Consider the following 22,189-nt stretch of genomic DNA (forward strand, 5'->3'; position numbering starts at 1 on the left):
ACCCAGATTGGTTGAAACACAAAACTCAAAACCATATTTCAAATCCCCACACCACCAAAGCATCAAACACAAAAATCAAACCCATATTTTTGGCCCCCAAATACTAAATCCAAATCCAGATTTTCAGCCCCCAAACACAAAACTCAAAACCCAAATTTTCTTTTTTTCAGAGAAACCAAACAGAAACCTCAAATCCAAACCTTGGAGCCAAAACCAAACCACTTGCAACCTCATATTTGAAGCTATCAAATCCAAACGGAATCAATCTCAGATTTGCTGCTTTCTTCTTTCTCGTGTTTGCCTGGGGTGTGGATTTTAGAGGATAAGGGAGAGAGGAAAAGAGAGACAGAGAGGATGGGATTGTGTGGGTTTTAATGAAAAGGAGAGGATGAAAGACTGAAAAGGAAAAAGTTGTTCTTGTATATAATTTTTTTTTTTTTTTTGAGAAACATCTAGGTTGGTATTTTTGTTGTTCTTGTTCTAGATGCACTTAGATCTTGATTCATGTGGTTTTTGGTTTTTAATTATGTTTTTATTTTTTTTATTTAGTTAAAATTGATAAATTAGTTTTTTAAATTTAGATGCCGATGTGGCATTTTTTAATGCCTAATAACATTTTTTATTATTATTTCAATAGCCACGTCAGCTTTTAGTGTGCCAACAGTGCACTCCGTTTACTATGTGTGCATTTTCCGTCTCTGGTGTAACGGCAGGAACAAAAACGAGACACGTTTTTCAAGATAGGGAGTAAAAGCGGTGAAAATAAAAGATAGGGACTAAAGTAGGAATCGCGTGAAAATATAGAGATGAAAATATGGTTTTCGCCAATATTATTCTATTGTCAATGATTATAAAACAAATCTGAAAACTAACATTACTCCTTGAAGTGGAAAATGAATATTAGTGATTACTAAGTAATGAGTAGTGAGTGGAAAAATGTTGTATTTTTAAATATTGATAATGTTTTATTTTATTTTTTCTCTAAGCACTAAGTGATAACAATGGGTCAAGGACAGAGTATCAGGCCTTGGTGGAAAAATCTCTACAGTTTACATCCCTCTACCTTTATTCTCTCATTTAAAAATGTAAAAGCTTTTTCTTTAATAGTAATCATATAACTTTGATATGAATAGTCTTTCTCCTTCAAATATTTTCTCTTTTAAGTGACTTAAACCTTAATTATCTTTCAACCTATTATTAATCAATTCGATTGATGCTCTAATTTAAGAGAATAATACTAATATATTTTTCATCTTCAAAATTAAGAGTTAAATTTAGATAGAACTTGCAGTTTATCATTGCATCATTCTGTCTCATTTAACATTCAATTTAAACAATAATAAGATACATTGATACATACTTTCGTACAATTCTTTTAAATTGAGGTGTTAATCAAGCAAAATTAATTTTGAATATTATAAATAAAGTGAAAGATGGGTAAAAAAGTATGATTTTTGTATATTTTTTTTTCCTTTACATGTAATGCCTAATTTTTTTTTATTAATTTCTCTTGTGATAATTCCATAGTTAGGAGATGAAAAATTAACTTCTAAATATTTCTATTAAAAATATTAATTGAAGTACAAAACTTTAGTGACACTTAATATTGAAAGTAGTTTCTCAAAAAAAAAAAAAAAATATTGAAAGTAAATAATATGAATGGGCACCAGGAGATGCAATGATTGTGTAAACAAATACTGCATCAAATACAACTCGTGAGCTTTTACATAGGAGGCCCCATCATTTGATAGGGCTCAGATTTCAAAAGATTTAAAATAAAATGTCATGATGATAGGATAAAAGGGTATTACTAATTCTCATAGAATCATGATTGTTTGAGCCATCGTGAACAATACACATCAAGATTACACATGTAAAAAAGAAAAGAAAGATTTGTTTCTTTAGACCATCAATGAGAGGGACCAATAAATACAAAGATTCAAAGTACATGAAAAACATTCTTACAAAGAGAGAGAGAGAGACGTCAAACATTCTTTACATACGGCATAATATGTCACATGAGATCTAAATCAAGAGCACATGATAAGCTGAGGAAAAGAACAAAAAAAAGTACCCCAAATGAAACATAAAAAAAAGCATGAAAAACAAAATGTACAATACATTAATTAGCTCCTGAATAACTAAAGATTAAAGAGTAACAAAAAGGAGATTAAGGAAGCAACTGTTCTTGATCCTTGTAAACAATTTGGCTATAACTTTGCTTTCTTTCTAAGTCACAACCCCAAAGAGCCACATTATTGTTTGACCATCTTCTTCAACAGGTCCAAGACAAGAGAACACCTTGGATGTAATATTCAAAAACATAAAAAATTGTATAAATCAATAGTTAAAAGGGTCACCCTTATGTGAAATTACATCCCTACCCATGCTTAAAAATAATTTCCTCAATTTCAACTTCATGCATTAAGTGGCAAATATGACAGTTTCAAAAAAAAAGAAAAAAAAAAAACTATGGATATTAATGATTAGTCGGACTCCCCAATTACCAAGAAAGTAATGGATTCCAAGTGCCAAATTCAATTTGCCTAAAATAAAGTTAAAACAAAACCCAACTTGATTATTACAAATACTAACATTTTTTTAATACAAAACAAGGGAATATGATTCCCTCTTAAAGACTGTTCCTCCGACTCTTCAGTCTCACTCTATTCTGCCTTTACTTTCTTCACTTTGAACACAGCTGCCGTCTAGACCTTCCATGATCAATTGCTCACTAATCCCTTTGTGTCTCTTTCACTTTCTTTCTCTCTCAAAAGCCTTTGGTACTACTAATTAAAATGTAAAAAAAGAGTTGTCATTGGCCCAAAACACTCTCTGTGGGGTCTTTACTACTTAAGTGGGTTCCCAAAATGCAAAGCTTACACCTTCTAATTTGAGGCATTTTGTTTCATTGTTCTACATTGAACAAGAGCAACAATGAAGAGTAATTGGGTTCTTTTGGCTCTCATTTTTGTGGTTCTTTTTGGTGGGTTTTCTTCAGTTTCAGCCACGCCACCTGCAAGTGAGTAATTTGCATTCTTTTTCTTCTTTAAATTTACTTTTTCACATTGTCTGCTTCAAATTCTATCAAAGTTTCAAACTTTCATTACATTGTTGAAACATTTTCAGAAATTGTAAGTGGGGTTGTCTCCAATGTGGTCTCTGCGCTTGTTAAGTGGCTGTGGTCACTGAAATCCACCACCACCACAAAGACAGGTACGGATCTTTCACTGAGCTTACATTTTCTGTTTTGGGGTTTGTTTACATTGGGGTCTAGAGATTGTTCCTTGCATTGTTAAGGTTCATATGAGTAACATGGGATTATTGAAGTGAGGGGACTTGTGGGGTTTGATTTTTCAGCTGATACTTCTAGCCGTTCTATGATGAAATTTGAGGGTGGATATACGGTGGAGACAGTATTTGATGGAAGTAAGCTTGGAATTGAACCATACTCACTTGAAGTGTCTCCAACTGGGGAGCTTCTTGTATTGGATTCTGAAAACAGTAATATTTACAGGATCTCAACACCATTGTCTCGTTGTAAGTTACTTTTTGGCTTTTTTGCCCTTACAGTTTTTGGAATTTTGTTTTGATTATATTGTTTGTGATTTGTGCTTTGAGTTCTCTCAAATTTTGATTTATAAGTGTCAGTGTGTGCGCGTGCGTTATGGTCTTGATTTTGCTTGTACTAAAGTGTTTCTGAACACCCACTTCAAGTCTCGTGTGAAAAAGATTGCTGTTTGGTTAGGCCCTGTGCAAGTACTTAGCTTCAGACTTGGGACATCTTTTTCTGATTCCTTTCCTTGTTTAGCTTCAAACTTGATATGCTTTTGTATAGATGAAGCCTCCACTGTTGAAAGTACGATATACCTTTTAGTTTTAGTTTCTGCTGGGCCAACTTGATCTTTTTGGAGATATGCTGCTATCTTTCATTTTGAGACCAGCATTCTCTAAAGAACACTTATGCTTCTTTTTTACTTGTCTAATTGTCCTTTATCTTTTTTAACCAAATTTTAAGGCATTTGTTTACTTTTACTCATGATGGATGCCAAATTGCACTTTTGCTTTTGAAGTGTTTTCATTAGATGTTGGGGATATCAATCTGATGCAAACCAAATAATTTATGTTGTCTTAGATTTTTTAAATTTAGATTTGTAAAAAAGCTGCATTAATATTTATCCATTTCTCTTTCCGATAAAATGATCTTAAATAACTACTTTAGTTTTCTAAAATCTGATCAAGTTTCTTCTGTGTCATCTGGGAACTTGATATTTTCTTTTGATTGAACTCATTATTCTTCTGCATGCATAAAATGAATGAATGAATGACTTGCAGATAGCCGGCCCAAGCTGGTTGCTGGTTCACCTGAAGGGTATTCTGGGCATGTAGATGGGAAGCTAAGAGAGGCAAGAATGAACCACCCAAAAGGGCTTACAATAGATGACAGAGGAAACATTTACATTGCAGACACATTGAATATGGCTATCAGGAAGATAAGTGATTCAGGTAAATGTACATATTCAGGGGATTTCCATGGTTAAAGAATGAAATTGCTTTTATAATGATCATATTAAAGTTATACACAATGGTAGGAAGAAATTTTTCCTTCAAATATCACTTTTTTATCATATAGTTTTTGGTTTGACTGATCACTAACTAGTGGCCCTCCTCTCACCCCTATGAAATTATTCAGTGTGCTTGGTGTATTAAGCCCTCCTCCCACATAATGGTAGGCCTCACTTGTGGGTCCCACTTCTGGGACCCATCCTTATATGAGAGGGAGGTATAGTACACAGGTTTGTGGAATAATTTCTCCCCCCACTAACCAATTGCATGAAACTTGGCATATAAGGCACTTACCATATTCAAATTGACCTAATTAATATGATTTAGTATTATATTTTTGCAGGGGTTACAACTATTGCAGGTGGAAAATGGGGTCGAGGAGGAGGTCATGTAGATGGTCCAAGTGAAGATGCAAAGTTTTCAAACGATTTTGATCTGGTTTATATTGGAAGTAGCTGCTCTATTTTGGTTATAGACAGAGGAAACCAGGCAATTCGAGAAATCCAACTTAATGATGATGACTGTTCTTACGACTATGATGGTAGTTTCCACCTAGGTATAAGGGAAAAATCAACACTTCCCTATGTCATTTTTATTTTAAGATCATAAAGGTGTATAAGATGTGTTTTGACATTGCAGGGATAGCAGTGCTTGTTGCAGCTGCATTTTTTGGCTACATGCTAGCATTGCTGCAGCAAAGGGTGCGAGCAATGTTTTCTTCCAGAGATGTAAGTTATCCTAGGATATGTGTTTTCAATCTCTAGTTTTTAAATGTGTTGGTGATTGGAGAGATGTCACATAGGTATCCGTCTCACAAGTCTGAATTTCAAAAGATGTTCCAAATTATAACTTGCCAATCATGCTCTATGCTACTCCTTAAAGAATTAAAAAAAAAAAAAAAACAAAAACAAAAGGTCATACCTAGTGCACAAACTCCCACTTTTGTGTAGTCTAAGAGAGGTCATGATAGGTAGTCTTACCTCTAATTTATTAGAGAAGTTGATTCCTGGACCAGAACCTGCGACCTGTCATAGAAATCTAATTTACAATTTTACTACTAACTGTCATAGAATGGTTGTGAGAATTCATAATTTTCATTTTGGTTTCATGTCTTCTCGACCATCTGATAGAGCATGAGTCTTACACATATTCTACTCACAAATAAACCTGTATTCAACAATTATTTTTGCATCTTGGATGTTTCAAATAAAATACTTTTTTCTTTGTCATATTCTGAAGTGTTCTGAACATATTACAATGTTAACATGTGCGTCTGTTTTTTAATGTGTTAATTCCCCTGCCAAAAAAAGAAACTATTTAAAAATTTCCTCAAGTTAATTTTATACGTAGTCTAGATCCTAAGACCAAAATATCCTGGTGGCACCATATTTTAAATTGTTCACTATGATGCAAACAATCTGGATTTCTACTTCAGTGATTCTCTTTATAAAATGACCCTGACAAGTTTCATATTCTTTTATTGCAGGATCCAAGAACTACTATTAAGAAAGTTGCAGTTGCACCAGTGGCTCCATATCAGAGGCCTCCGAAATCAGTCAGGCCCCCCTTGATTCCAAATGAAGATGAACCTGAGAGACAAGAAGAGGGATTCTTTGGTTCACTTGGGAAGCTTGTCCTTAACACCGGTTCAACTGTAGCTGAAATATTTGGGGGACTATTTTCAGGCTCTAGAAGAAAGTCTGTCCACTATCATCAGCAGTACCAACAACTGAACAAACATCCAAATTCATGGCCCATGCAAGAGAGCTTTGTGATCCCAGATGAGGATGAACCACCACCAATAGAAACCAGAAACGCTACACCCAAAAGGACCTACCCTTTCATGACCAAAGATATGGAGAAGAGCCACCGTATCAAGCAAAGTCAGCCTTACTATAACGGATGGGATGGTGATTATCGCCAAGTTCAACAGCAGCAGCAGCAGCATATTCAGCAACAGCAGCAACAACAACAACAGCATCATCACAGGCACTTCTCATCCAGCCCTCAAACTTACTATGAGAAGAGCTGTGAAACAAATGAAATAGTCTTTGGAGCAGTTCAAGAACAGGATGGACGTCGTGAGGCAGTGGTAATAAAGGCTGTTGACTATGGAGATCCTAGCTATAATCAGTACAATATTCGGCCTCGATTGAATTACATGGGTTATTCTCAGGCCTATTGATCATCTACAGCTACATTTTATTAGAGGGCAACAAAAGAAGCTTGTAAACTTTTAGTATGTGAGATATGAAGATGGGATGGTTAAAAGTGGATGTGAAAGGCAGGCATGACTGTTTCAGGGTTATCGTTTTTATTTTCTCACAGGTAATGTCTTCCAAAATTTCCTTAGTAAAAGTACATATATGTAATATATACATCTGTTGGATGTGTATTTTATTTTAACTAGAAATTAAGAGGACCAAATCAGAGCTAGTCTTTTGCTTCTTTGAAATATCTTGTTCTAATCACAACTCCACGTTAAGAATTCTGCAATACAGCAAACTCATGCATGATGCATGGGTTAAAAGGGCATGTCACTGAGTGATAAAGTTTCCATCTCCTACCTACCTTAGGCATTGCTAGTCAAAGTTGTAAATTCATTTCCTTATGACCTCAATTCAATCTCTTGTAGGTAATCTAATAAGGTTCAAGCCCCCTTATATGAAGCTGAGTAAAAAGGTTAAAATGATTGTCCTAGTGAAAAGGAAAATGGTTGTTCCAGTCCAGGTCATGTATTTTCTTTAGAAAATTGTTGGCCTTGTAATTCTCTGCTTTCCAATTTGGGAAAAAGAGTAGCTGGCTAATTTTGAATATGGATAGGAAGCCATACTTGAAACGACGACAGGTTCAGCTGAAAATTAAAAGAAAAAATACAATGCTTCTTCAACTTGCTAAGGTGGAAGGTGGTAAGTTGTCGTTGAAAGATTAGTTATCACCACTATTATTATACGCCAACCATAATAGGTTATTTTAGTTGGGAAAAAAATTATGAAAATCTTGTGTCGATTTATTGAAAAAGAGTGTTCCCAAATTCTGTAATTTGTATCGAGTTGAATTATGGGCACAAAATAATTCCCCTGGATTTGAAAAAATCCTGAATGGGAAGACCATGCATAGAATTAGTGACTTCAGTAGACTATAGTATTAGGGATGGCAAAAACATCCCACCCCACTTGACTTGCTCCATCCCATGCGGACTTTTCACGCCTCAAAGAGGGTTACAAGGCTAAAATAGACAAAAAAATTTAGACGGATTGATGTGAATGCTCTTAGTAGACTATAGTATTAGGAATGACAAAAACATCCCACCCCACTTGACTTACTTTACCACATGGATTTTTCCTCTCCCAAAGAGGTCACAGGGCAGGGATAGGTTTTACTCGTCCTGCCCCGCCCCAAATACACACATTTTATTTGATATATTTTTAAATATAATTTAATCATTTCTATTCACATCTTACTTATAATTTATTTATTTTATATATATTTCATTATCATTTCCAAAAAAAAAAAAAAAAAAAAAAATTATCTCTTATTTTCTAGTAGAACTATTGTGGTTGCCATTTTCTTTTATATTTCATCTTTATCTCATCAATCTTATTAGAATTAGTAAAATATTTCCAACCCACCCCAATTTTGCCCTATGTAGATTTTTTCTGCTCCAAAGAGGAGACAAAGCAGGGGATGGGGCACCGATAATCCGGTCTCGGCCCTTCCCACCCCATTGCCATTTCTATACGGAAATGTTAGGCCAAATTTTCCTTTTGTAAAGCCCATTCCATAACTGGGTTTGTTTTCTCCAAGTGCGGCAAGGACGGGCTAGGCTTTGTTTACAAGGATCAATTGTTTGTCAGGCCTCATTTATAATCCCCCCTTCTCCTGTTTTACTGTGATATGATGAGATGTTATCATCTATACTTTTCCCCCCTAATTAAGTGAAAAGGAGAAAAATTGATGAGATTTAGAACTGTTAGTCCCAAATTAAAATGTTTATTTTAATTTTTTAGCTCATTGCTTTTTTGCTATTTTCTTATTATTATCTACCCATTTACGTTTTTTTTTTTTTTTTTTTTTTTTTTGAGAATCCATTTACGTTTTTTATGACACTTTAGCAGACCCCAATAACAACAACTTATTTTCATGGTACAAAACAAAAGAAATGGGATTGTGCGACAATGATCGTATTATTTCAGTGAGTCATATTCATTTGGCTTCTTCATGGCATGGTGGTAATGGCAATTAGCTGGGGTGGAATGGAACCCCCAAGTCTTGCGAAATTAATGAAAAAAAGAAAAAGAAAAGAGTATTAAGAGATTAAAAATAATTAAATAAATATTGGCAAGAATATTGTATGTTCAGGTTCTTGTATTTATATTAACATTGCGATCCAGTTGTTTCTGAATTTGTTGGCTGTATACCATTGACATTCGTGTATATACAATACAATTAGAAAGACAAACAAGTTCGATATATCAAAAGTAAAAGTTGTATAGAGTAAGATTTTGCCTCGTATCTCTCTCGGCTAATTGAATACAGATGAATAGAATACCTTTTGATAGGGCCTGTCCTTAACCCCAAAATCAATGGCTAAGATTCAATATTTCCATCCAACCGAATCTATATACATCTATCTATGTATTTTATTTATTTATATATATATATATATATATTTATATATAAAAGAAATATATGCACCTTTTTAAATGTGATCTTATAACATGAAAAATATTAAGGTTTTTAAAAATGATATGCAATCTCTTGACCAATCCTATAATTGTAGTTGCCTCTAAATCAACTTTTCGCATTGTTGATAAAAAAAAATTTTACTTTTGCTAGAGAATGTCGAATCTTTTATTTGCACTAGAATTTATTTATAGAGATTTGAAAGTAATATTTAATCTATTTATAGAGACATTCATAGTTACAAAATTTTAATCCTTTATGACTTGTTAAATTTAACCCTTGATTATTTTACCCTAATCCATGGCTATGTTAGAGAACTCCATTAATTGTTTTAAAACGATGCCGTTTGGGTTTGTAACATTAAAAAATGATATATAAATATACACATTATCACAATTGACTAAAACGATACGAGTCTATTACTTCAATAAAATATCAAACCTTTTTTTGCTTTCTAAAAAAATAAAAATAAAATAAAAAATAAAACCTTTCAAAATCTACATACGTATTGTGTGATAAAAGAATTATGTAACTTTCGCATGATATAGTTTTACTAGCAGTTGCAGCATTTTTACATGCCATTAACCTTTATAAATGTATAGAATCTCTCTAGAAAAAGGTGTTCTTTTTAAATTTAAAAATGGCTTATTTTTTGCAGATATAGTATAACACAATTATATTTGGTGACATGCATTTTTGGGTGAAATTTGTGCGTTACAAGAATTAGATTTTATTAAAACAATGTTTTCTATTTTTTTATATTAAAAATAATTAGAAACAAGAATGCACTAGAGTTTTCACTAACAAAAGCAAAGATGAAGCCCATTTGGGGTTGTAATTAAATTTTTGAATATTGGCTTTGTGTTGAATTATGTATAGATGATAATTAAGTGGTATCTAATTCTAAAGCTACTTTAATATGACAGAAAATTTTCAAGAATAAGAGTTAATATTGTTAGTATAGGATTTTAAAAAGAATCATCTCCAATATGTGAAGCGGCAAAAAAATAAACCAGCACATATTTTGGCAAAACACGCCAAAGAAATTGATAATTTTGTAACTTAAATAAAAGAAAATCCACCTGTTATTGAATCTGTTGTGATTCAAGATGTTTTGTATTTATTTTTTTCATGAATAAAGTTACTGTACTTCTCATTAAAAAAAAAAAAGAAGAAGAGAGAAGGACACAAACACACTTTGCCAGTTTATTGTCTTTTGTGTATATTTAGGTTGCGGATTTTATTATCTTTAAAAGTTAATTCAATATTAAAATTGATGTATGCTAATCAAAAGTTGTGGAATTGCAAGATGTTATATATTATGGTTTTAAAACTTATATATTTGGATGACAAGACTAGAATGCGCATTTTCATTAATGAAACAACATAATGAAAATTAAAAAGGAAAAGAAAAATGTTGCAATAGTACATTAATTTTTGCGTATGTGACAATTGATAGGCCAATTTGAAAATCGAAAGACAACGTCTAATCATCTACCATAAATTTAAGATTTTCATAAGAACCGTAAATTTCAACAATAAGTATTGCTTTTCTAGCAAAATTTCAAGAAAAGAATTTGATGTTGACGATCACAACAGAGGCTGGTCTTTTACGAGTAGCCAAAAGGATCCAAGTAACACATGTTTTGTTACTCTTGATGGGGCAGAAAACTAAAAGAATGAAGCTACCTTATTGGTTCCTTAAGCCCATTCCACCACTAGACTTGTTTACACCAAGCACCTTAAGATGGGCAATCCTGCTAGGTCTCATTTCGAAGGCAGGTCCCAGTTCAAATTTAAGTTGAGGGAGAGGTGTGTATAGTTGGGTTGAGAAATCATAAACCCAAACTTATCCGTATGTAGGAACCAACTCAACCCACATGAATCAGATTGGATCAACAAGATGGACTTAAATGCATCAAGCCTTGTAAAAAGAAATGAATTTTCACTTTTCATCAATTAATAATAATAAAAAAAAATCATAATTTACATAATATGCTTAAATTATATTCCAAATCCATATAAAATAATTCTCAAAATACCAAAATAAATATTGTTTGTTATTTTTTCTATTTAGAAAATATTGTTTCACACTCATTATTATACACTCTGTATCCATATTTAAAACATGAAATGGGTGATGTGTACGGATGATGTACACTTAATAATGCGAGAGAATTAATGTCATTTTCTTTTATTATCTATTGAGCCATGGCTCTATGACAAAACCGAGTAACAAGAATTCAAAGTGGTGCCCAATAGATACTCATTTAATGATTTTATTAAGAGATCTAAGGATACAATGATACTTTTTTCTAGCAAAAAAGAAAAACAAAACCAAACTTCTATGTTAAGTATTGGGCCTTGTGACACACTTATTATGCTGTATTTAAACCATGAAGAGTACTATTCTAGCTTCACCGGTGATTCATTCAATCTGCTCCATTAACAAATTAATGCCCATCTGGGTCACTTGGGCCAGAAGTCTTGATTCCCCAGAGGTTAAGAACTTCAACAAAATAATGATCCGTCCTTGATTGGCTTGGACTCATGGGCTTCATCATGGCATGGTGGTGGTGATGATGATTTGGTGCGTGCAAATTGCGGGCTTGTATGGTAGAGAATACCAAAGCGTAGCCTATGAAAAGAACTAGGACTAGGAAACGGCAAGCTTTGAGTTCTCTAGCCATGAAATGTAGTATTTCTTTTGTTGATAGATAAATTGCGATTTGGGATGTGAAGTTGGGTTGTAATGTTTGGTATTTATAGGGAGAGATGATAACTCGTAAATTTGTCTGTATTAATGGGAAACCATTGCTTTGAATGGAATTGGAGGAAATGTACGATTCAATTTTCAAACATATGAGGGAATGTATCTATGCTATGTTGGAAGCATGCAAGGAAACTCACAGGAAGAAAAAGAGAGGGGTTAAAGAATTGGGGTGGAAACTTGGGGTGCAATGAATAAGTCTGATTTTTGAAGAGTGAATGAACAATTGACTGAATTGAGGTGGAAAGTTAGGCATATCTTGAAGGAGTAATACACAAAACGTTTCACAATACTTTTCACAATAGTTGACATAACAAGTTATGATTGCAATAATATCATTTTCACATAAGTGTACTGTTGACACCATTTTTATTACTACTAGTGATTATGTTGTGCCGCCTCAAAAGAGTGAGAAAGCTAAGACCGGATAATTTGGAATTTAGACCGCACATGTTACATGTTTCAAACCAGGTAACTTGTAGAGTCAATGCTACTAACTTTGCATTTTTTTTTCCGTGCTTCTGTGTGTCTTTTAGTATCAAGTATTCAAGTCAATACCGAAAACTGCTCTAACAACTAACAAGATGTTGATTGCCAAAGAATAGGCGTCAATGTGTCGTCATTATTTTTTTTTTCTTTGCTAAGATTAAGTGTCAAAAGACTCAAAACTGTTAGGTTATGTTTGACAATTGCTTTTTTTCCCCCATTTTTCTATTTTCAAGAACAGGCTTCTTTTTTTGGAATATATGTAAGATTTGATAGCTATAATGAGGCCACAAGAGAAGGTAGACTTGGATGTTTTGGAAACATCAGAAAATGCCAATTAATTGAATTATAAGATTCTTAACAATTATATACATACATACATATATATATATATATATATATATTGTAAGGACACGATTCGTGACGAACCTAATAGTGTTGGGTTCGCACGGGAAAATGCCCAAACAATGTCATTTGTAGAGCATGGGTTTGAAAGGCTAGGCCTTAGTCACCAGGCGGTGGGTTTTTCATGGTGTTCATACAAGGTTAAGTTATCTTCACCCCTAGAGTCTTTCTCCTGGAGGTGGGCTGGGAGGCTCTGGTTTTTGGCCATTTTTCCCAGTCCCTTCTCTAGGTTACTGATTTTTCTTTTTATACTCGCCTATATTCACTGTCCTTCGTCCACGTATAGGGTCAACATTTCCAAGGCTGATATTTGTCCCATCAGCCATACCCAAAGTCGTTGGGGGTGGTTCTAAAAGCCAAAGAATGCGGCTATGTCAGTTTAAAAGTATTGAATGGCAGTAAGGGCAGCTTTCCCTAGATATTTTAGATCTTTCTTCCAAGTTTCAGTCCTATACCGTTTTTACCCCTCTTTCTGGGGGGGAACTTTGGGTCTGCCGAGAACTGAACTGCCCTTGGTGGTATCCAAAGGCTATCTTGTCGAGCTTGGGCCATAGCCCTCCTCGGCTTGGGCCTTTGGATTCTCCCCGGGTAGATGGGCCTGGCCCATAAATCATTTGGGCCCCACAATAGCCCCTCAAAACCCAGCTGTCCGACCTCTTGGTTGGAAAGGGGGGTTTTGGTAATGCCGAGCTTTTATGATGGCTTCTTTAATTCGGCCCTTCATTAATGCTGACGGTTTTCCATCTGTCCAAGAAATATACTGATCTACGAGGCGTTTTTTGATTTTACTCCTAACGCGTTCTCGTCGTTTGATTATTCAAAACACGCTTTTAATGACTTCCCTTTACGAGACTCACTTACATTCGACGGTTCGTCTGATGAGGCGGGGAAATGGAACGAACACATCTTCGTTTTCAGATTCTTTTGGAAACCTGAACGAATTTAATGCCTTCCGTTTTGCCCTTCCTATAAGAAGACAAGTAGGAGGCTATCACTTTCGTGCAGAGACCCTTTTATCTTTCTGAGATTTGAAACCCTTTGTCTCCCTTAGCGTTTACTTAACCCAGTAGTTATACACTAAATCACAGTACACTCACCATAACAAATGATGAAGAAACCATACCCCTCCTCAAAGCGTCATGTTCTAATAAAACTCGAAATGGCGCGATCAGGGCAAGGATGGCGGAGGCTTAAGATTCGTCTTACCTTCCTTTCAGCCAAAATCCGAAGCAGGGACTCGTCACGTCAAACTTTCGGCGTGACTGAGTCGAGAACACCCATCATCAGTACCAACCGCTCTCTCATGAGCATACCTAATATGGCTCCAGTGTGTTGGGAGTCAGGATTGAGGCAGGGACTAAGTGCCCCTGCTTCTTCCTCTCTTCGTTCACTGGCGCCTCCTTTTACCTCCCTTTCTTAGTCTTCCCAGCACCAGTTCCATCCTGGTGCTTTTCTTTCTCCCTCTTTTACTCATTTTTCTTTCTTTTCATCTCTTCTCTCTTCTTCTCCTCCTTCTTTACTCATGTCCTCCATCTTCCTCATTCATCTCCTCCATCTTCTTCTTCCTTCTCCTTCAAATTCTTCTTCCTTCTCCTTCATCTTTTTCCAAAGAAGGTTCTTCTTTCGATATGAGCAATACTGAGGCAGAGATTGGAGAGACTTCGAAGAAAAGTTTAAAAGACACCTGGCTGTTTACTTATCTGTACTGCGAATGTTAGTGTTGCTTCGGCAGCTCACCTTTTGTATAGGCTTGTTTGAGCCCCTCTTTGTACGTTGTAATAATTCTTCATATTAATAAAAATTGTTGTTATTTTACTTCGCATGTTCTATCTTTACATTTTCGAAATAATAGCGCAATGCAAAGATATGCACCCTTGTGAATTCTTTTTATTTTTAAACCATGACCGACGTCTAGGACCAAAGTCCTAGTTGAGTAAAAAAGGTCTTGCTCGGTGTTTATAAAAACAATCCGGTTTAATAATACTGAACTAACCGAATGATACTTAGGGTTGAAACTCCCATTAGGCAGGAAAAGAAAAAGCATTATGATGAGCCTACCAAGTCGGCCCGGCACAATACCGCCGACCTTAGAATACACTACTTGGAGCCCTAATCTTTTATCGAAGAAAAAGGGCGTTGTTATGAATTTGCAAGTGCTGTTCGGCGTAATCATATAGCATTTAAATAAGTGCCACATAGGGCCAAAATACTTGCTAAGAAAAAGATATCACCACAACTTTAATAGGATTGTTTGGCACAACAACGCCGACCTGAGAAGAAGGATACTTACCCCAAAACTAGCCGAGATGGTAATTAACCGCTCGATGTGGTATAGGAAGTAATCGTCCGAGGAAATATCACCCCCAAAATGAACAACCCTCTTGGGCTGCTGAAGGGTGGAGTGCCCCACCATTATCCTAACACTTTATTGGCCTTAACATTTTATAGTATTTGAGCCGGGAACTTTCCCCATCCGAGCAGTTATAAAACTTGTAATTTTTCTCTTTTTTTTTTTTTTTACTTGGTTTCCCCATAGGCTTGAGTTCGAGGACCATGCAAGGCCTTGCCTCTGTCCCTAGGCCCCCATGTAGAACAGGCCTGGGCCGCGAATTTATTGGGCCCACAAATTAAGGGGTATTTCCGTAGTCTTAGGTCACGCGGTACTTTTTGGCATCCCAGTGTTCGAGGTGCGCCTTCACGAGACTCCTTTAATCCCAGGGTTGCAGACGGCGTTGGAAATCGAGCCGGAGACATTTTGTCTGTAGCGTTCCTTGGGATGCTGCGTGAATTAAATGCCACCACCTTATCTTTTTAAATAAATAGGAGAGAAAGTTGCTTTACCTACGCATAAATCCTTCAGTTTCCTCCCTTCGTACATCATGTTTGAGGCGAGGGTTGGGGAAAAGGAACTCTCTCCGCCACAAAGGCGCCGTATCCTCCTGAGACTCAAAATAGTGAGGTACGGGCAAAGGAGGCATAAATTCAAGGGAATATTCCGTTTCGACAGAGGGGAAAGAGCGTTTCTCCCTCTTTTAATCAAAATCCGAAGCAGGTTCTGTTCATGCCAGAATTTTGGTGTGTCAGAAGAAAGATTCTCCGCCACCAGAACCTCTGCCTTGTTGCAGGCAAATTTTTGGTGAAGGCTACTCAACTTCCGGCTCCCCGCACCTTTCCTTCAGCGGTGTGAGGCTCAAGTTGGGTTCTTTGACTGCCTGAGTTATGGGCATGCAAAAGCATTGAGGAAGAATAAGGTCTTGAAGCAGTAGCCAACCTCTCCTCTGTGCTACCTCCTTGGCTTTATCTTCACTCTCTTGTATTTTGCTTTACTTACGTAGTTAACTTTAATGTAAGCTTGTTTCAGCTTTTCATTGTACACTGTACTGTTCCTTTGTCTTAATAAAAGATGTGTTTATTTCTTTATACATACTTTTCTTCTCTGCAACAACTACTTTGTGCATGAATATTAAATGTAAGCTTGCCCTTAATGATATTCCGGGCAGAAAAATGCCTTAACACAGATTCCTACTGGTTTAAACTCACAAATATTATCAAGTATAATAATGGTAATCCTCAATAAATTTAAACTCTTGGAACTAACCGGGATAACCGCTGAGTGCTGCGCGATGCATGCTAGACCAATGTCCGAGAACGATAAACTCTAAATAATTCGTCCGAGAGGGTAGCCGAGTAGCGAGGGACTTTGATTGTGCTTCTGGGTAATATATTGCACCGTATCGCATCAACCCCTTTGGTACTGGGGATCCGAGGGTAGACCGGGGAATCCGTGCAATTAAGGGGTTAACCCAACTGTTAACGAGGAGTTCTCTTCGAATGGATTTTAGGGTTTATGTGCCATAGTTTTTTTTTTTTTTTCTTTTTAAGTAGTTGGTTTCCCCATAGGCTTGAGTCCGAGGACTATGCAATGCCTTGGTTCTGTCCAAAACCTAGTTTTCCTCATCCAGGTAGTTGGTTTCCCCATAGGCTTGAGTCCGAGGACTATGCAATGCCTTGGTTCTGTCCAAAACCTAGTTTTCCACATCCAGGTAGTTGGTTTTCCCCACAGGCTTAAGTCCGAGGACTATGCAATGCTTTGGTTCTGTCCAAAACCTAGTTTTCCTCATCCAGGTAGTTGGTTTTCCCACAGACTTGAGTCCAAGGACTATGCAATGCCTTGGTTTGTCCAAAACCTAGTTTTCCTCGTCCAAGTAGTTGGTTTTCCCACAGGCTTGAGTCCGAGGACTATGCAATGCCTTGGTTCTGTCCAAAACCTAGTTTTCCTCATCCAGGTAGTTGGTTTCCCCACAGGCTTGAGTCCGAGGACTATGCAATGCCTTGGTTCTGTCCAAAACCTAGTTTTCCACATCCAGGTAGTTGGTTTCCCCATAGGCTTGAGTCCGAGGACTATGCAATGCCTTGGTTCTGTCCAAAACCTAGTTTTCCTCATCCAGGTAGTTGGTTTCCCCATAGGCTTGAGTCCGAGGACTATGCAATGCCTTGGTTCTGTCCAAAACCTAGTTTTCCTCATCCAGGTAGTTGGTTTCCCCATAGCTTGAGTCCGAGAACTATGCAATGCCTTGGTTCTGTCCAAAACCTAGTTTTCCTCATCCAGGTAGTTGGTTTTCCCCATAGGCTTGAGTCCGAGGATTATGCAATGCCTTGGTTCTGTCCAAAACCTAGTTTTCCTCATCTAGGTAGTTGGTTTCCCCATAGGCTTGAGTCCGAGGACTATGCAATGCCTTGGTTCTGTCCAAAACCTAGTTTCATCCAGGTAGTTGGTTTCCCCATAGGCTTGAGTCCGAGGACCATGCAATGCCTTGGTTCTGTCCAAAACCTAGTTTTCCACATCCAGGTAGTTGGTTTCCCCATAGGCTTGAGTCCGAGGACCATGCAATGCCTTGGTTCTGTCCAAAACCTAGTTTTCCACATCCAGGTAGTTGGTTTCCCCAAGGCTTGAGTCCGTGGACTATGCAATGCCTTGGTTCTGTCCAAAACCTAGTTTTCCACATCCAGGTAGTTGGTTTCCCCATAGGCTTGAGTCCGAGGACTATGCAATGCCTTGGTTCTGTCCAAAACCTAGTTTTCCACATCCAGGTAGTTGGTTTTCCCACAGGCTTGAGTCCGAGGACTATGCAATGCCTTGGTTCTGTCCAAAACCTAGTTTTCTCTTTGTGTGGGATCTTGGCTTTAGGGGAGTTAGCTCCTCAGCCAAGCCCCTAGAGTTTATCCATACGATTAATGCTACCAAGTGCCTAGTTTGCTCTTTACGGGGGACCTTGGCTTTAAGGGAGTTAGCTCCTCAGCCAAGCCCCTAGTCAAGAAACGTAACCCCCAGCAGAATTTTATACTAGAACTCTATAACAAATGGTTAGAAATAACAAAGAAACTCTATCGACCCACCGCCTATGCCAACACACAAGCCTTTCCCACAGACGGCGCCAATTGTAAGGACACGATTCGTGACGAACCTAACAGTGTTGGGTTCGCACGGGAAAAGGCCCAAACAATGTCATTTGTAGAGCGTGGGTTTGAAAGGCTAGGCCTTAGTCACCAGGCGGTGGGTTTTTCATGGTGTTCATACAAGGTTAAGTTATCTTCACCCCTGGAGTCTTTCTCCTGGAGGTGGGCTGGGAGGCTCTGGTTTTTGGCCATTTTTCCCAGCCCCTTCTCTAGGTTACTGATTTTTCTTTTTATACTCGCCTGTATTCACTGTCCTTCGTCCACGTATAGGGTCAACATTTCCAAGACTAATATTTGTCCCATCAGCCCATACCCAAAGTCGTTGGGGGTGGTTGTAAAAGCCAAAGAATGCGGCTATGTCAGTTTAAAAGTATTGAATGACAGTAAGGGCAGCTTTCCATGGATATTTTAGATCTTTCTTCCAACTTTCAGTCCTATACCGTTTTTACCCTCTTTCTGGGGGGGAATTTTGGGTCTGCCGAGGACTGAACTGCCCCTGGTGGTATCCAAAGGCTATCTTGTCGAGCTTGGGCCATAGCCCTCCTCGGTTTGGGCTTTTGGATTCTCCCCGGGCAGATGGGCCTGGCCCATAAATCATTTGGGCCCCACACATATATATATATATATATATATATATTGGTGGTAAAATTAACAATTATATTTTAATGTTGTTTACCATCATATAATGCTATTAATTTTGTAGTTGCACGATTTTCCTGGCCCAAATTCTATTGATCAGGCCCTAGCCCAAAGCGCAACCCACAATAAATATTTGTAGAGGATGGGTCAAAGAACTTGATCTCAGTGAGTCTATTCGGTCTAATGCATGGACAACATTGTTGCAGAAAATAAAAACACCAGAATGGATCTCTCACGTATAAGTTTATTTCTTTAGTTCCTCATACAGAATTTTTCCTCCACTTTTCTAAGGGACTCCACTACATTATATAGTCCCCTTCTCTCATCTCAACCCTACACTTGTTGACCATCTAAGTACCTACTTGAGTGGCTGTCCCATCAGACGCCTTCATCTCTCCCCATGTGAGTTGCAGAGGCCAAGGCGGTACTGTTCAGGGGTCATTTCCTCATTAATGCGGCCAAGAGGATGGTTGGGGCGCAATTAATGTGGTGGTAGCTCTCCATGGGATATTTTGGATTTTATTCATTTTATATGTTGGGAGGATGAGCTGAAGTGGCTGGGGAGAGTTCCTCGTCTGGGCTTCGTGATGTCCGAGGAGGAGTTACTCCTCGGACAGGTTTCCTTGGCGTTTATTGGGATTGAGTAATGTTTCATACGGGGTTTCTCTTCGGGCAGGACGCTCCTCGGACGGGCCTGAATTTGGAATAGCCCATTATTTCTGGGCCGGGCCCCACATTAGCCCCTCAAAACTCCGGTTTCTATCTCCCTCCGAGGAGGAAAAAACGGGGTTTTGATATTTGGGAGAGGGTGGAAATAAGGAGAGCGTACGGCGCGCGTGTGAACCGTTACTTTTTGACGCGCTACAATTTACGAGGCGCGGCCATTAACTTCCGGAGGCGTTATGTTCCCTCATCCAACGGTGGGGTGTAGATCGAACGGCCATCGTTTTTTCTCGCATTTTTAGGCAGGAGTGATTTTTTCTCTCTCCTCCTGGCTATTTAAGACATCAGAGGGGTTCAGTTCCTTCTTTTTATCTGCGTTTCATAAGTCTTAGAGGCTTCTAGAGAACTCCGTCGAACCCCAGAGATCCACGAACACTTGTGTCCGTTACGCCATCGTAGCCGTTCTTGTGAAGCGTTTCGTCCACGAGAGATTCCCAGGCGCCTCAGTGAACGTTTTTGTGAAGGTACCTGTACATTTCGTTCATCTTGCTGTTTCAATTTCCTCCTCGGACTCTACTTTTTTTTCTGAGTCTTTACTTTTGTTCTCCGGTTCAGTCCAGATGGGTAGATTTGAGAAATTAGTAAACACCCCCGCCACTATGGAGGCCTTTAGGGCTAAATACCACATTCCCCCGGGGGTTGGGCTGCGGTACTGTCCTCTTGAAGGAATATTGACAGATAGGCGTGAGGGAGAAGTCGTTATCCCCATGATTGCTTTCATAGAGGGATGGATGACACTTCCCATGCGTAGGATTACAAGGGAGTACTTGTTCAACCATAGGTTGACGCCGTACTAGTGTGCCCCGAATATGTTCAAGATACTAGGCTGTGTAGATGTCTTAAACGAGCGGATGAATCTAGGCCTCACTTGGCATGATGTGGTCCATCTGTATGAATGTCACCGCATCGGGGAGGATGGGTACTATCTTAAGTCCCGGAACGAGGATGTTAGGTTGATCTCCTGTCTCCCAATATCCAATAAGACCGTGAAGAATGACTTCCTTATTGCTTCTGGGGAGTGGTTTGACGGTATTCATTGTCCAACTCGGGCAGGAAACCCAGGTGCGGCGTTTTTAGGATCGGTCCTTTTTTCGGGGAAGGATTTAGTATTGGGGGGTTATCATATATATTTCTTTGTTTTCCCTGTTATTGGAAGATTTTGTGAACTGACCCTATTTTTCTTGGTCGTTTGCAGATAAGGCTCACGTTGCTCCTCGGATAAACTTTGTGAACGTGCCAGCGTTGAACTGCCTTCTTAGGTCAGAGATCTACGTTTCCGAGGACGGGCAGTTGCGTGCTGCCCATCTAGTTCTGGGCTATCAACCTTTGAGCAGCGCTTTCCAGGCTATCGGTCACGCCATAAGGGCTGGTAGTCCGAGGTTGGCTAGAATTGACGTGTCCCGGGACGGGTTCTTAGCCGAACACGATCTGCCACCAGTTGTGTTGCCCGGTGTTAGAGATCCCTACCTGGTCGAGCAGCTACCTCCGCCGAACGAGCCCGGTGTTGCCGTTCATGCTGAAGAGGAGGCTGAATCATCTCGTCTTTCCCTTGAGGACGAAATAGACGAGTTTCACTTTGAGGAGGAAGTTCAGCAGACCCCCTTGGTGGAACTTTTCGATCCTGAAGGAGAGCGGGATCGACACTCTGCAGTAGGTGCCCCTCCCATTGTTCTGCTCGGACGATACTTCGGACGAAGAGACACAGCCAATGGCAGGAAAAGGAAAATCCCTGAAGGAACTGATGGCCTCCCGAGGGAAAGGTTAGTCATCGAAAGGACCCTCCCCCTCAAAAGCCAAAGCCCTTCCTCCTGTGGTCCCTCAGGGCGTTTCCGAGCCTGGCCTTAAGGTTAATCCGGATTTGAAGAAGAAAAGGCCGGTTGACATCCCCGAGGAGGGTGAGGTGGTTGCTCAGCCGACCAAACAGCAAAAGACCACCCGTGCCCCAAGGAGCAGACGGGGCAGCTCCTCGGAAAGGCGGGACGAGGAGGACACTGCTGAGGTGCGCGTCACTCCGCGCACATGGAGCCCCAAGTTGGAGCTGGATGGGGTTGCCATCCCCTATAACACCTCGGTCCGTGAATACAACCGAGGCCGGGCTGGGTACGTGGCCGAGGCCCTAGAGCAGCCCCTGCTCCTTCCTCGAGATATGGAAGCTTATAGGCGATTCTCTCAGCTTGAGCTCTTCCTATCCCTCAAAAGGGATCTTGCGATGGTAAGCAATCCTTTCACAGTTTCATTGGTTTATTTGACCTTGTTTGATTGAAGCAGTCTTGTTTCTTTTGTAGATTACCCAGCAGGTATTTGTGGCTGAGGAATTTTGTCGCGGTAATAGCAACATGGTTGAGGTCGAGAACCAAGCTCGGGCGGAGGTGGAGAAAGCCTTGGGGTCCCTCAAGCATGATCACGCCGAACTCATGAATAAGTTCAAGGACTCGGAGAACCAGCGCAAATTTGCGG

The 22,189-nt window shown here is 38.7% G+C and overlaps 1 protein-coding gene across 1 annotated transcript; it reads left to right on the forward strand.

The window, feature by feature from the left end:
* The first annotated feature begins 2,613 nt into the window (after positions 1 to 2,613).
* On the forward strand, positions 2,614 to 6,944 carry LOC115976692. The gene is made up of 7 exons (XM_031098139.1): positions 2,614 to 3,022; positions 3,130 to 3,216; positions 3,361 to 3,540; positions 4,336 to 4,506; positions 4,910 to 5,122; positions 5,206 to 5,294; positions 6,053 to 6,944. The coding sequence occupies exons 1-7, from the start codon at positions 2,938 to 2,940 to the stop codon at positions 6,749 to 6,751; spliced, it is 1,524 nt and encodes a 507-aa protein (XP_030953999.1). The 5' UTR covers positions 2,614 to 2,937; the 3' UTR covers positions 6,752 to 6,944.
* Positions 6,945 to 22,189: the final 15,245 nt, after the last annotated feature.

Source organism: Quercus lobata, chromosome 2 (genome assembly GCF_001633185.2).
Source record: "Quercus lobata isolate SW786 chromosome 2, ValleyOak3.0 Primary Assembly, whole genome shotgun sequence".
Classification (NCBI taxonomy): Eukaryota; Viridiplantae; Streptophyta; class Magnoliopsida; order Fagales; family Fagaceae; genus Quercus; species Quercus lobata.

Excerpts from the sequence above, each read along its gene's own strand:
- LOC115976692 (XM_031098139.1), top strand. The coding sequence starts at position 2,938 with ATGAAGAGTAATTGGGTTCTTTTGGCTCTCATTTTTGTGGTTCTTTTT. Across the intron at positions 3,023-3,129 it reads TTCAGCCACGCCACCTGCAA|AAATTGTAAGTGGGGTTGTC; the intron begins GTGAGTAATTTG and ends AAACATTTTCAG. Across the intron at positions 3,217-3,360 it reads CACCACCACCACAAAGACAG|CTGATACTTCTAGCCGTTCT; the intron begins GTACGGATCTTT and ends TTGATTTTTCAG.